At 40.6% G+C, this 16,377-nt stretch overlaps 1 protein-coding gene across 1 annotated transcript; it reads left to right on the top strand.

Moving 5' to 3' along the window:
* The first annotated feature begins 5,538 nt into the window (after nt 1-5,538).
* On the top strand, nt 5,539-6,103 carry LOC128567884 (non-histone chromosomal protein HMG-17-like). The gene has a single exon (XM_053565485.1). The coding sequence runs from the start codon at nt 5,539-5,541 to the stop codon at nt 5,809-5,811; it is 273 nt and encodes a 90-aa protein (XP_053421460.1). The 3' UTR covers nt 5,812-6,103.
* Nucleotides 6,104-16,377: the final 10,274 nt, after the last annotated feature.

Raw genomic sequence — 16,377 nt, 5'->3', positions numbered from 1 at the left:
CGCTGGCCCCATATACCAAGGGTGGCAGGTTCAAACCTGGCCCCAACCAAACTGCAACAAAAAACAGCCAGGTGTTATGGTGGGCACCTGTAGTCCCAGTTACTGGGGAGGCTGAGGCAAGAGAATAGCCTAAGCCCAGGAGTTGGAGGTTGCTTTTAGTTGTGACACCATCTGCTAAGGGCGATAAAGTGAGACTCTGTCTCTATAAAAAAGAAGGGGAAGAGAGCAAGGATGGCCCACAGAGGAAAGGTGGCCAGGATGAAGAGGGGAGCAATATGCTTGTGATGATTCCTGGGAGAGGAAGAAAGCTCAGACACAAGAAGAGAGAGCCAGAGGACAGGGCAAGGTTTCCAGCAGAGCCAAACAGCATGGAAAAGAAATTAGTATAAATTAAAAGAGATCCTTAATGGAAAACAAAACAACTCAAAAACAAGTGTAAACTTCAATTTTTCCTCTTTTATTTCCTATGATGTAAGTTCTTCAGTCTATGAAATGCTACACATCGGGGGGCTAGGATCAGTGGGTGGGTGTTACATACTTTCTCGCTGGAACATGGACCTCTTTGACTAGGGGCATTATCCATCAATGGCTAGGATCATTGCCCTGGGGTCCTCATCCTGCCATGTGATTAAAAAGAAGCCAGAGGCTCGGCGCCCGTGTCTCAGTGGTTAGGGTATTGGCCACATGTACCAGGGCTGGTGGGTTAGAACCCGGTCTGCTAAACAAACAAACAAACAAAAATAGCCGGGTGTTGTGGCGGGCGCCTGTAGTCCCAGCTATTTGGGAGGCTGAGGCAAGACAATCACTTGAGCCCAAGAATTTGAAGTTGTAATGCCATGGCACTCTCCTGAGGGCGACATAATGAGACTCTGTCTCAAAAAAACAAAAACAAAAACAAAACAAGAACAAAAAAGGAAAGCAGAAAACTCCCAGTCAGGGATCAGCAGGAAAAACTGTACACTGAGCCTGCAGTTGGGCAAAATCATTTCTGAAATCTCTTCCAATTCTGGGTCCTGGTGTGTAAATGATTCCAAGCCACGTGAAAATGTCTGAAATTCAGGAAGATCAGTCAGTGGGTGAGGAGATCAGTGTGTGAATGTTTACTACACATGTGAGCTCTATTTCAAATGGGATTTGTTGGAAGGACATGTAAGTCCCTTTCTTACAGAGAGTGGTTTGATGGGAAGACTGGGGTTGAAACTGTAACCTTCCGACATTATGTCCAGTTGGTTAAGATAAGTATTTTCTTTAATATTTTTTAAATTGATGAAATCTTAAAAAGATGAAAATAAAAATCATTGATAATCCCACCATGTTGCTGGGTATATTGATGAATATTTGCCGGTACTTAGGACACATACGTACGCCCTCACACACACACAAAATCATGAATATGCTGTTTCATTTGAACATCTTTCTATGTTACTAAATAGTCTTCAACAACATTATAACTTTGGTTTGTGCATGTTTAAGAACATACTTAATGAGGGAACAGGCGAAACTTACTAAATGCAGAATACAAATGCCTACATACAATAACTAAGAAAATGCCATGAAGGCTACATTGAACAGTTTGATGAGAATATTTCAGATTGTTATATAATCAGCACATTGTACCCCTTGATTGCACTAATGTACCAGCTATGATTTAACAATAAAAAAAAAAACTATGAACAAATTCCTGTGCACACTGCACATATCTTATTTTGAAGTAAAAAAACAAAACGGGAACAAATACAATCACACTGCTTCATGTGGCCTGCAGGCCATAGTTTGAGGACCCCTGGTAGAGAACAAAGTGGTGGAGGAAGGTTGAATTCACCGTCTGCTGGAGTGCATGAGTTGGAAAATTTATCTCCTGTGCTAAGCACTCTTGCTTCTCAAGCCTTCAGATCCAGACTGGAAGCTGTACTGTTGATCCTCTGGTATTCCTCAGCCTCCATAATTGTATAAGCCAATTCCTTACAATAAATCTCATTTTAGATACATAAAAAAAAGAACATACTTAATGATGAACATACTTTTATACTTAATGATAAAAATGAAATAAAAAATATAAACAATAAAACTGCCTTCATTTTCTAAGGCTTCAAGGAAGAAGACCTGTGAAAGATATCAGCTTCTGAGGTCTGAGTTCCTTCTGTGTGCCTTCTGCTAATGCATTTGAATCTCACTACAAGTGCAAAGTTTTCCAGACTGAACCTATAAATGCATTGGACAAAGCTCATTCTTTGCTATATGGGGACTTGGGTGATGTCTCACTTCTTGTGTAAGGAAGAAACTTATGAAAATCTGCTGGTACTTTGTCCCAGGTGGAAGAAAATGGGCATAGCAGGTGTCCTTTCAGTCTTTGTTAAGCAGAAGCCTCATATATGAGATGTTGAGAGAAAGAATTGAGGGACTGGAAAGCAGAAGTAGTTTGCAGAATATTTAAGCAACAGCCATTTACAGGTACATACGATGCAACTAGAGCAGGAGGCTGATGCAACCCCTGCATAAAAGGCACCATAGGAGCTGTGAGCATACAGACGAGGAAGGCTGTGCTCAAATAGGCTGAGAGAGCTGCTTCCTTTGCTTATGATTTGCATTTAGAATGGCACAATTGGTTGTTGAAAGGGAGCAGCTGTTTTCCTCGAGGTCCAGGGACACAGTCTATTCACAGGCTAAGCGGTAAGTACAGCACTGGAGAATCACACTTATAGGACGGTGCAGTGGCTTCCAGGTCCTTCAATAACTTGATGAGTTTGTGATCTTCCAGTGGCCCTTATTAGACTCAGAATAAATTCCTGTATCTTACTATGGTCTGCAAGGCCCCTATATGACATGTACCATGTCCTCAACCCCCCCAACTTCTTTGACCTTATCTCCAATGATGCCATGCTCACTCACTTACTTACGTCCGGTCACATGGATCTTGTGGTATCTCACATACCCAGAACGCTCCTGCCTTTGGCTTTACTGTTCCCTTTGCCTGGGAAGTCCTTACCTTCAATGTTTACACATTTTACTTTCTCACGTCATTCCTGCTGTGCTCAAAAGTCATGTCATTCCCCCAAGTCATTACCAGACCAAACACTATTTTCCTTCCATGTCTTAGGTGTCTCTACCTGTCCCCTTTCCTGGCTTTATTAACACTTATAGCCACTATATATATATAGTATAGTGTGTGTGTGTATTGTTTACATCTTACTATAAAGCTAATAGATCTTATCATCTTTCTCCCATAGTAGAATATAGACGTCCTGAGAGTGGGACTTTGTTTTGTTTACTGTTATACCCTGATACCTTCACCAGTATCTGGCACATAGGGTTCAATGGACAGTGGTTAAATGAATGGCCATTCTTTCCTTTCTTGCTGGTTGATTACCCCCCTACCTTTCAGTCTATGACTTAGAGCCATTTCTCTTATGGCTCTTGGTTTCCTCTTTTGCTCAAGCCCAACTTGCCACCATCATTTCAGGTAGGAAATGTCTTCAAATCATCTGAATCTTGACTTAGGGGACATTGAAGAGGTCTACCTGAATAACCGCTCCCCCAGATATAACTTCTCCTCCATTCAGACACAGCCTCCCACTTAGCTCGCTTGAGTCTCCCCACTCACATAAATCTCCTCTTCTTTCAACCAAAATTAAAAATAGGTTGGGCTCTTTTTTTTTTTTTTTTTAGCTGGGGCTGGGTTTGAACCTGCCACCTCCGGCATATGGGGCCGGCGCCCTATCCACTTGAGCCACAGGTGCCACCCAGTTGGGCTCTTTTAACACCAGCAAGGCTGACCAAACTAATTCTGGACTCTGCGGTGTCCCAGAGACCACTCTAGACTTCTGGTCCCCAAGCAGCTCCACCATTTTTCTCCCTACAGATCAAGACCTGATGATTTCGGCTATTAAATATCCTTAAAGTGACTCAGTGCTAGTAGAGCTTTCAGGCCATTTCTCTTGGTTGAGAACCTTATATAGGCAGGACATTGGCTCAAGATACCCATAAAATTAGAAAATTGAAGGACAAATTCTGGTTGTTCCTTTTTTTTTGAGACAGAGTCTCACTCATTTACCCTGGGGTTGAGTGCTATGGTGTCATTGCTCACAGCAACCTCAAACTCTTAGGTTCAAGAGATTCTGTTGCCTCAGCCTCTGAGTAACTGGGACTATAGGCCCCTGCCACAACACCCCTCTACTTTTTATTTTTTATTTTTTTTAGGGACTGTGTCTCACTCTTGCTCAGGCTGGTCTCAAATTCCTGAACTTGACATCCCAGAGTGCTAGGATTACAGGAGAGCTAGTAGCCACTGCACCTGGCCTGAAGGACAAATTCTTAAGGTCTGAATGGTGCTCCCTGGAATGCTCCAGAGCAAAGTCTGGGTTCATACATGGCCAGGTTTTCTGCTTTTCTGATGTTGTAAGGATGTTAAATGAGGGGACTGTTGCTTCTGGAGACCTGGAAGTTAACATCTTGGGTAATGCCCTTCCTGCCTGGTGGAGTTTTTCCAGTCATGTAGGGTGACAGCTTTTCTTACCTCAGATGCTTGTCTAAGACACTGATTATCATCTGAAGGAGGGATCTGGGCCCCAAGAGGCTGGGAGGCTGTGGCTGGGGAAGACGGGAAGGCAAAAGAGGCAGGATGGCTCTAACTTGTCATAATTCCTCCTTATACAAATTTCTAAGTTTCTAAATATAAAAAAAAATTAGAAATCAGAAATAAATAAATGAATTAATTTACTACATATAAACTAAACATCTCTGCAGGGTAAACATCCATGGGAAGTAGAGTGAAAGACACATGAACACTGGGAAAAATGTACATCTTATATTACAAAAAAGTATTATAATTTTCCTTATAAATAAAGAACTTGGAAAATGTCAACTAAAAAAACCCTACCAACCCAATAGAAGGATAAGGAATATTAATAGAAATTTAACAGAAAAGAATATACTAATAGCTATTAAATGTGTCAAAGATGAACAGTCACATCTACAATAAGGGGAACGAATTTAAAATACATTGATAGATCATTTTTTACCTATCAAATTGAAAAAGTCCACAAAGTTTGAAAAACTGTGTTAGTGAGGTATTAGAGAAATAGGCACCCCCATACACTGTAAGTAGGATTGTGAAGTAGTATATATTATTAAAATTTAGCAAAATGTATTATAATCACAAATGCTCATACTATTTGACTATCTTCTAGAGATTTATCCTAAAATACACTCTCATTGGCTAAATGATGCTTGGAGGAAGCACTGAGGCTGGAGTGCAGTGGCCTTATCATTGTGACATTATTTTAAATAATGAAAGGTTGAGGGTAGGTGCAATGGCTTACACCAGGAATCCTAGCACTTTGGGAGGCCAAGGCGAGAGGACCGCTTGAGGCCAGGAGTTCAAGACCAGCCTGATGGAGAGTGAGGCCCTGACTCTACAAAGAAAAATTTAAAAAGGAGCAGTGTGAAGAAGAGGAGGCGAGAACGACCCCCGGACCGACCAAAGCTCACGCATCACGGCATCCCTGCGTACAGCGCCTATGTACCCACGCCGTTGCCACCATGCCCAAAAGAAAGGCTGAAGGGGAAGCTAAAGGAGATAAAGCCAAGGCAAAGGACGAACCACAGAGAAGATGCGCAAGGTTGTCTGCTAAACCTGCTCCTCCAAAGCCAGAGCCCAAGCCTAAAAAGGCCCCTGCAAAGAAGGGAGAGAAGGTACCCAAAGGGAAAAAGGGAAAAGCTGACGCTGGCAAGGAGGGGAATAACCCTGCAGAAAACGGAGATGCCAACACAGACCAGGCACAGAAAGCTGCAGGTGCTGGAGATGCCAAGTGAAGTGTGTGCATTTGTGATAACTGTGTACTTCTGGTAACTGTACAGTTTGAAATACTATTTTTTATCAAGTTTTATAAAAATGCAGAATTTTGTTTTACTTTTTTTTTTTTTTTTTTTGAAGCTATGTTGTTAGCACACAGAACACATCATTGTTTGGGGGTGGGGGGAAGGGGCATATGTCACTAATAGAATGTCTCCAAAGCTAAATTGATATGAGGGAAAATGTTTTTCCCTGTAGTTTTGAGAGACTTCCTCTTGGCTCCCAAGAGGAGGGATTCCCTGATGTTGACACACAGCTACCTTGGCACAAATGCTTTACGGTATGGAAAAATAATTTGTTTTTATGTCCTATTCTCCCTCTGTCTTCAGCATAGTCTTAACTCCCTTAAACCCAGTCACCTCTTGGGATCTGAACCCCAATAATTGGTTACCAGTATATCAAGGAATCTGGACTTTCTCAATAACACCACTGAGATGGCAGCCCTCAAAAGAGCAGCGGTTCCATTTGTAGATTGTTGGATCTTCAGATAAATTCTGCCATTTTCATTTCATTTCCTGAAAGTCAGGGTCAGCTTGTGAAAAGTTGTTAAACAACATGCTAAATGTGAAATGTTAACCCTCACTCTAAACTTCCCTGTTCAGAGCATCAAATGAAGACTTCATTGGGTTGTATAGTGGCTTTCTGATTTTTGGCGGAACATTGAAGAAGGGAGTTTGAAAGTTGTTGTATACTGTTAATGATCGTCTGCCCATTTTCTGCCTGAAATACCATGATTGTTTAGGAAAAGTATCTTTAATAAAGCTGGATAGAGTTTGGCTTGGGAAAAAAAAAAAAAGAAAGAAAACTTAGCTGGGCACAGTGACATGAGGTACCCAAGAGGCTGAAGCAGGAGGATTGTTTGAGCTCAGGAGTTTGAAATTGCAGTGTGCTATGGTGAGCTATGATAAGGCCACTGAACTCCAGCCTGAGTGAAAGAGAAAGGCCTTTTCAAAAAACAAACAAACAAACAATGGTGGCCAACAAATTAATTCTCCATTAATACGGGCTGGTTAAGTTACGATTCATTTACACAAAGGAATATTTTTTAGCTTATAAATGAATGAGAATGCTTTTTTATATATTGACATAGAAAGATTTTTAAGATATATTAAGTGAAAAAAGCAAGGTACAAAATAGAATATTGATTATGGCATCTTTTTGTGGGACAAAGTGGAGAAAGAGTGGTATATATTTATTGGCATATGAAATAGCTCTGCAAGGATACACAATAAATTAGTAATGTTGATTAGTAATGTTGAGAAAAAGAACTAGGTGGCTGAGAGACAGAGAAGTATAGGATAGGAAATAAATTACATATATCCTTTCCAACTTCCTAAAATTTGAATGAAGTGAATGCATTAATTCAAAAAAAATTTAAGCAACTTTTGTCTTTAAGAAATATTGACTAATACAATCATCAGCTTCAAAATTTAAAATATGAGATAAAAATCTCCACAAATGTAGTAAATTACCTTTAAAAATACTTTTATTCTTAATTCATAGTTGAATACTGAGGAGAGAGAGAAAGAGAGAGATGGAATGTGAAAAAGTGGGAGCGTTAGAGATGATCCAAAGATTTGAAAGGGATGATGAGGAGTAAGGCAGAAAATGAACAAGGAAAGAGGAATAGACAGGCAGAGGGATGAGCCACAGAAAGTTAGAAAGACAGGTGGAAACAACAGTTGCTGAAGTGTAGATCTACCCTTGGGTTAAAATGCTGCTACTGCCCCTTAGCATTCACCTCAGGGTATGCTTCTTCAGGCCAAACTGTCCTTTGTTACTACTGCTCTTTGAGATTGAGTTTATTTTTCCATGTACTTCTTGGGATTTCTCTTGTGTATAAGGAATTGACAAAGGGTTGAGAAATTTACTTAGGAAACATGGAGGTCCTCTGACCCCACCAGAGAAAATAAACAAATGTAAAGTGGTACTTAGAGGGGGATAAAATAACTGTGACTTTGTGATTTGGCAGAATGAATCAATAGTATGAATTGTGAATATTCGATGTGTTAATGGGCTTTACCTATGTATGTACCTTACAAGAATAAACTAAGGTGATAAATTCCATATAATTTACAGCACTTGACTGTAATGTTTTGAGGGTAGTGCATTATACCTTCCTTATTTTTAGAGACAAAGTCTCACTATGTCACCTTCTGTAGAGTGCTGTGGCGTCACAGTCACAGCAACCGCAAACTCTTCGGCTGAAGCAACTCTCTTGCCTCAGCCTCCCAGTAGTTGGGACTACAGGTGCCCACCACAATCCCTGGCTATTTATTATTATTGTTGTTGTTGTCCTTATTGTCATTGTTGTTTAGCAGGCCTGGCTGGGTTTGAACCCACCAGCCCCGGTGCATGTGGCCAGGTCCTAACCATAACCATATCCATAACCACTGAGCTATGGTCTGAGCCTACCTTCTTTATTTCTGTATTCCCAACCCTAGCACAGTACCTGACACATTATAGGTGGTCATTGTTTAACTAGAGTCAGACTGCCATCAAACGGGTTATGCTAGACTGCACCCACCAAAGATCCAGCCAACCATGGCTAAAACGAGAACATATGATAAAAAGTGGAGGTAGCAGCCCAGAGTTAGGGCAGCGTTTGCTGGAATTAGGCTGCTTCCATATTTCTGCTTGCCAGACTAGTACTTTTCCACCAATCTCACACTTCAAAGACAGCAGTTATTCTGTCCACTCTGCAGTCCAGGAGAGCAATGGGGAAAAAGAGTAAAGTGGAGGGTTTTCTCACCTCTGACTGGGCTACTTCTGCTCACTTCTCATTGGTCAGAAGTGGATCACGTGGTCTCCTCTTGGTCGCAATGGCGTCTGGGAAGCTGGGCGTTGTAATTGAACGTGCTGTGGCAGCCCTTTATAAGGTTAAGGGTCTCTCAGTAAGCAAGAAGGATATAATTAGTAAAGAATAGCAGTACCAATCATCAGTGTATAAAGACCAAAAACAAAAATACATTTTTGACTCTGAAACTTCTCTCTTATTCACCATGTTTCTCCTGTCCTTTATATTCGTGGTGGTGACATTCCATTCTCTTGCACATCCTCACAGGTTCAATTTGCAGACAATCAGAGGCCCTGCATTATTTTATTCCTATGCCACCCACAACCTACCCACACCGTCTACCACCCAGTGAGAGAGACTCTCTGGCATATTCTACAACTCAAACTAAAGTAATCCAAGTACCTGGTTCAGTACAGTCCCTAAATCCATATGCGTCTTCAAGGTTGAGGATTGGAATATTCCCTAGGGTCAGAATTGGATGCAAATTCCTTCTCTGTTGCTCCTCTGCAATTCTGCTCCCCTCCCCCATCGCCCCAGTGCAGCTGTCCTCTGTGGATTGTATCATGGGATTGCCTCCATCAGAGGATTTCTTACAAACATCTGGCAGCAGAGCCTGGCCTGTTCCAATCCTCTGAGCCCTCCTAGACCACAGACGCTCTCCTGGATAGTCAAGTGATCTTTCCCCTGAGTCTATGGAGGAAATTTGTACAGGTCTCCTGTGCTTCTCTCAGAACAGGAGAAGATTGTTTATTCCACAAAATTAATGGACAGAAAAACTGGGCCTAATTTATTTTACTCATAGGAATGCAAGTCTGTTCTTTCAAAAGAAGAATGTGTGTCTTTGCCTCACCCAAGCAGACTCACAAGTTCCCATAAAGGTTAGACACACTCGAGCCAAAGATGAGGGGAAAGAGCAATTCTCAAAAAATTTAAAAGAGAAATTTAGAGCAATTATGTTTCTGTTTTGGTCATACCACCTTAAGCACTTTGTATGGTCATTCAAAATTATTGTTGAAAGATATCTAATGAGGATTTTTAGATTAGAGCTTTGTGCTACAGACTGGATTTCTCTGGCTTTTCAGAATTTTCTAACTCTTCAGGAAGTCAATATCCTTTAATTTATTTTGATCAAAGAATACTGAATTTTACTGTCACATCTGAAGCTAGACAGAGAATGGTACATTTCAAATGCCTGCCTGCTATATACAGAGCAGTGTGCAAGGGACAGTGATAAATTACAAAGGCCATGGTTCTGAGACCCTGTCAAACTGCATTTGTAAAACTCTTTGCAGGTGGATTTTTATGAATTCTTTAGAGTAGATCAGCAAAACCTACATTCTTCCTGACAGAGGCCATCAATTAATTAATCCCACGTCCCATAATAATTATGTGGCTGTGGTAAAAGCAGGTACTGAAATGGGAAAATCATGGGTTTCAGACTTACTCCTGTGTCAATGCCAGCTCTGCTATTTAACTCTAGGGATTAAAGACTAGGCTTCTTTTGCCTCTATTTCTTCATCTGTAATCCTGTCCTGCAAGATTGTGACTGAATGTAACAACTCTTAACTCATGGCAAGGTGCTTGATGGACAGTAGTTGTAATTAATACACAAAGTATTTTCCAGTGTTTAGCTTCCTCTGGAACCTGGTAAACTGAAATTGAGGTGGGTGTTGGTCTCAGCACTACCTCCCTTGACATGAATTCTGTTGTCGCTGACTTAATGTGGGACTTTCCAGGTCTCTCACTTGGTATTTACTCTCACTGGAATGTCATCTCCTCTGGGAAATTTCCCCTGAGCCCTAAGATTGGGTAAGGTGCCTCAGTGATCTCATTGCCCACTGGGTTCACCCCTATGGCAGCCCTTACCAGTGTTTACTTGTCTGTCTGTTCTAGGGGCTGTGTTTGGCCTTGTTTTGAAAGTGCCCAGGTCACGGTAGCCACTCTTTTTTTTCTAAAAAATAAATAAATAATAAACAGCTTTATTAAGGTATAATTTACATGCCATAAAATGTACTCATTTTAAGTGTACAATTCAATGGCTTTTTGGTAAATTTACAGAGTTGTGCAACCATCACAGCAATCTAGTATGAGAATAATTCCACCATCCCAAAGAGATCCCTTACGCCCATTTGCAGTCACCCCATTCTCACTCCCAGCCCCAGGAAAGCATTGATTTACCTTCTAGCTCTACAGTTTTACCTGGACATTTCACCTAAATGGAATCACACAACATGGATTCTTTTGTATCTCACTTGTCTCATTCAGCATGGGTTTTTTGAGGTTTAAAAATGTTGTAATGTGTATCATCAATTTGCTTGTTTTTTTAAAAGATTATGGGGCGTCCCATACATACATATATAGGGAAAATCGGAAGTTGTAGCTAAATATGCCTTCATTTACAAAATATTCATTACAAAACTTCATAAAATATTTACAAAATATTTATGTGTTGCTATATAAATATAAAAAATAAAAAATCATGAGTTTTTTAATTTTTCCTGTGTATGGCAGTCTCTGGAACACCCCGTAGTATTCTATTGCATGGAAACGTGGGGACTGTGTTCTGTACACTAATGTGTACAACTGTGGCTAGCTTTGTGCCTGCATATAGCAGTTAGAGCTGAGAAAATGATTGCTGGTTGAATTAGATACACATTGTTTGTGATAAACCATAATCATTAATATGGTTTGACATGTTAATACATTCACAGCATAATGAAATACCCATATCATATTTTGGCCATGTCCAGTCATTACTTGAAGGGACTCCGCAGTAGCTGCAACTTGTTGGGATTGAAAAACTTCTGAAGTTAGAAGTTTCATCTCAGTTTCATCTCCCCTGCTGTTTTGACCTTAGTTCCTTCTCATTTTCTATGTCAAATTTGAAGCACTCAAATTTTTCTCAACACACTGTGGGTAGCTCATAAATGTTAAGTGATAATTTATTCACTTATTCAGGAATTTTGTATTGAGCAAAATTCTGTGTGCCTATCACTATTTTAAGTGCTTAGAATACGTCAGAGAAAAAAGACAAAATCTCTCCCTTTCTGATGATGAATATATTCACATTTGAGAATCTCTAATATCAGTAGTGGTTAAGACTTTGGCCCGCAGAAGCCTTACCACATCTTTCAAAAATCATTAAACCCAAAGTCAAAAGACATGAATAAACTATTCACATGGGGAAAGTACAGAAAAAGTTTCAATACAGAAAAATCAGATCGGCCCAATAGCAATGAAAGAAGGAAACTACAAACAACTTTACGAATGTTAGTAGAAAACTTATGCTATTTTTAAGTTATCAGAAAGAAATAAAAATTAATATGCAATGTAAAAATGGTTGTGGGAAAACAGAAATGTTCATAAACTGCTGATGTTAGTAAAATTGGTTGGGTCCCTTGGAAGTGTAAATTGATAACATGGAGAGAGCTACAAAACTGGTCATCACTCATTTAGAAATTCCCTTTTTTCATCAAGTTTCAAAGGAAATAATTGAAGGGAGAATTTATACTAGTACTACTAATAGAAAGAATAAGATTTGGCTTGGCACCCATAGCTCAGTGGTTAGGGCATTGGCCATATGCGCTAGGGCTGGTGGTTTGAACCTGGCTGGGGCCTGCTAAACTACAATGATAACTGCAACAACAACAATAACAACAAAATAGCCAGGTGTTGTGGCGGGCGCCTGTAGTCCCAGCTACTTGGGAGGGCAATGCGGCAAGAGAATCGCTTAAGCCCAAGAATTTGAGGTGGCATCACAGCACTCTACCAATGGTGACATAGTGAGACTCTGTCTCAAAAAAAAAAAAAAAAAGGACAAGATTTAACATACCCTAACTGTCCTACATTTGGGAGTAGATAAGAAAGCCACAGTATAATAGGATAGAATACTTTTATTCACTAAAACATGAGAAGATGATGCACTTTGTGATGGATAGAATGTATATACAAAATAATGTTAGTTAAAACAAAGAATGTATATACAAAATAATGTTAGTTAAAACAAAAGAATAAAAATATGCATGAACTGATTATAGCTATATAAAATATATATATCAGAAAAGAGCAGAAAGTGACACACATACTTGTATTTGAAAATTTTCTTGTGACATTATAATGGATTTTTAAAACTTGGTAGCCACTAGCCCTCCCCTTCCAACTTTTTTTTGTAAGAAAAGTTTAATTTTCTAGCATAATCTAGTCTCCCTTTCTATCCCCCTTTCCCCAGTTCTTTCCACTAGTAAATTGGAAGGACACTCTTCTTCTCTTTAGGTGCTGCACCCAGAACTACACCAACAACACAGATCCCCATAAACTATAGAGCAGTGGGTTAGAAAAGACCTAGAGATCAACCAAGCCTCACTTTCACATTACAGAGGCAGGAACTGATGTCCATAAAGGGGGAGGGCCTTGCCCAAGGTCTCCTTGATAATAATGGCAAGTACAATATAAAACGTTAAGTCTCGATCTTCTATACTACGTAACACAGTCACTGGTACATACTAGGAATTCAGGAATATTTGTTGAGTGAATGACTGAATTTCATGATAGAGGACAGATATACCAGAATTCCTTGGACTGCCCACATCCTGGGAATCTTGCCCCTGGGTACTCAGTTAAGAGTCAACATTTGAGTAAAGATTTGGACTCACAGAACAGAACCAAAATACAAAATGAAGCAAAAACCAAAACTCAAAACCCCAAAACAAACAAGAAACAAGGGAATGAAACCTAAAGCCATGGTCTGTCCTAGTAGAAGATTGTTGTTTGACCTAAAATACTTAGAAAAGTTCTAATTTTCATGGGTGTGCCGGCTGTTCTGCAAATCTAGGTCTTGGCCAATTAGACGCTATGGATTTATTTTGATTTATTTTAGGCAGCCTGCTATGGGATCTTCCTGTTGTGGTTGAAGACATTGTGTAGATGGGCAAACTTTTGGATGAAAACTCTTTATTTTATTTCAAACGGAAACAGCTGGCATATCAAATCCAATGGAGAGTCCTGGTGGACAAAGGTGGAATCTGTCTTGCTTCAGAACTAGGTTAATATGAAGAAAACCAACGAGGAAAAATGTGTTGGTTCCTCCTGTTTGGAGATTGTCCAGATAGATCTATTGTCTCACTTGTGGATGGATCATTTCCTTGGTTTTTGTTTGTCTTTTGGTGTGAGGTTTCGGTTTTCACTTTATTTTGTGTTTTGATTTTGCTCTGTGAGTTTAAACCATTTATACCAAGAGATTGGCAAGTCACTCTGTTCTCAGTTTCTTTTTTTTTTTTTTGAGACAGAGTCTCACTATGTCACCCTTGGTAGAGTGCTTTGGTGTCACAGCTCACAGCAACCTCCAAATCTTGGGCTTAAGTGAATCTCTTGCTTCAGCCTCCCAAGTGGCTGGGACTACAGGCACCCACCATAATGCCTGGCTATTTTTTGGTTGCAGTTGTCGTTGTTTAGCTGGCCTGGGCCAGGTTCGAACCCCGCAGCCTGGGTTAATGTGGCTGGCGTCCTAACCACTGAGCTACGAGCACCACCCTCTTCTCAGTTTCTTTAAAGGTCAATTGCAGTCCTGATTGAGAAATTCAGAGGTAGTAACAAATATGAAAGAATTTTGAAAAGAATTTTCAATTTTTTTGAAAAGAATTTTGAAAAAGGTGATGCATTACAAAAACTTGTGAAGGTAAGTAGGTGGGATTGAATTTGTAATTATTCTTTAAAAAGCAGTTCATAAAATTCCATTTCTTTTCAAATGAGGGCAAATAAGAGAAAGTGAGCTGAGGAGGCCATGCTTATAAGGAGGGAAAGCCTCCTTATAAGACTCCATTTTCAGAGTCTTTTGCCTATCCATTGCTTATCACGGGGACCCTGGCAAATAACTGTGGTTGAATAAAATACACAACAGTCTTAGAATCAAGAGTTTGAGTGTGGGCCTCAGTTCCTCCACAGATGGGCTGTGTGGCCTGGAGATGATTTTAAAGTTTTTCTCATCCCAGTTTTCCTCATCTGTGCAAAGGAAAAGCAGACTGTTCAAACTATTGTCCAGGTAATGTCCAAATGAAAGAATGCTTGTGGGGCGGCGGCTGTGGCTCAGTGAGCAGGGCGCCGGCCCCATATACCGAGGGTGGCGGGTTCAAACCCAGCCCCGGCCAAACTGCAACAAAAAAATAGCCGCGTGTTGTGGCAGGCGCCTGTAGTCCCAGCTACTTGGGAGGCTGAGGCAGGAGAATCGCCTAAGCCCAGGAGTTGGAGGTTGCTGTGAGCTGTGTGACACCACGGCACTCTACTGAGGGCAATAAAGTGAAACTCTGTCTCTACAAAAAAAAAAAAAAAAAAAGAATGCTTGTGGTAAACCTTTACAAACTATAATAAAGTGTGTTGTAAATGCCTGTTTTTGTTACACCCTAGCTCCTCCCTGTCCCTGTTTCATTTGCAAAAGGGGGTTGACACTTATCTCACCAGGTTCTATGCAAAGCTCTCTCCACTTAACTGAATCTGACACCGTATCTCACCCTAGATCCATAGTCTCCTATTATTCTACCACGTAATGGAATATTTATTTCCAGCCTAAACTTCTTTCTGTTTTTTTTTTTTTTTTATTAGATTTCACCCTCAGAGAGCTTGCAATTTGCTCAGTAAGTTAAAACCCTCCCATGATTTACCTACCACCATAGGAAGCTGGGACCCACATTTGATGACAAGAGGCCCTTGGTCCTCTTCCTAAGAGGAATAAGGCTTTTACTCTCCTCCAGACACCCCCACTGTGCTGACCAGAGGGAGACCCAGAAAGAGGTGAAAGCAGAGTGAACTGTGACAGCCTGAAGAACATTGAAAAGGAACTAGCAAACAGTGCCACCAAATGCCCGAGGACACTGAGAGGGGGCCTGTCCACTGAGCTAGCTGTCTCCTGTCTTCCCTCAAAATGGATAGCCCCTTTCATTCCCGTCCACAGGCGTCTATTCTCTGTCTCTTGAGTGGGTCTGGAACTGGAAACATCTGGACTAGTTTCGTTTGGGTGTGATTTATAAGGACTCCCTGCAGTCCCCTCTCCCTTCTCCTCCTCTTCACCTCTGGGGCTTAGGGGTTTGGTTTTTTTGTTTTTAAACAGGCTTGTGTTTCTTGAGACTGAGTCACCTTGATTTATTATGCTCCAGACTCATTAACAAAAGACTGTGGGACAGGTCATTTATTTTCTGAGTGGTGATTTCCTGTCCTGCCCCAGCCCAGCTCTGCGGGGGCTGAGTGTAGCATAGACAGCCATGAGCCGCACTGTCACCGTGGGAGAACAGAATGGAGCAAAGAAGGTTCAGAGGGCAGAAAACGTCCCTTAAGAGCTTCCCTCCTGACTCTTACAATTTCCTTCGCATCCGTCCCTTTGGATAGTTCTTTCTTTTTCTCCTACCCCAGCAATTGGGAGAAAGCTTTAATAAGTTAGCTGCGGGGCTACCTTCTTAAAGGAACAGACACTGGCCTTTCCTTATTGCATATTAGAATTATCTGACAATTATGTGCAAAAAAATAAATAAATAAACAAAAAGAAAAGAAAAGAAAGAAAAAGAAAAGAATTCTAATGGGCACCCAAACTGACCATGAATTAGATGAATTAAACAGTCAATATTGTTGTTAGGCCCTTGTTAAAACAATACATTGAAGTTTGGGCACTAAAATCTGAGGTATTAATTTTTAGAGAGACTGGAAGGCAAAAACAAAATGATTCAAGATTTTCAGATAAGATCTT

This window comes from Nycticebus coucang, chromosome 16 (genome assembly GCF_027406575.1).
Source record: "Nycticebus coucang isolate mNycCou1 chromosome 16, mNycCou1.pri, whole genome shotgun sequence".
NCBI classification, from domain to species: Eukaryota; Metazoa; Chordata; class Mammalia; order Primates; family Lorisidae; genus Nycticebus; species Nycticebus coucang.
This window is presented reverse-complemented; position numbering and strand designations above follow the sequence as displayed.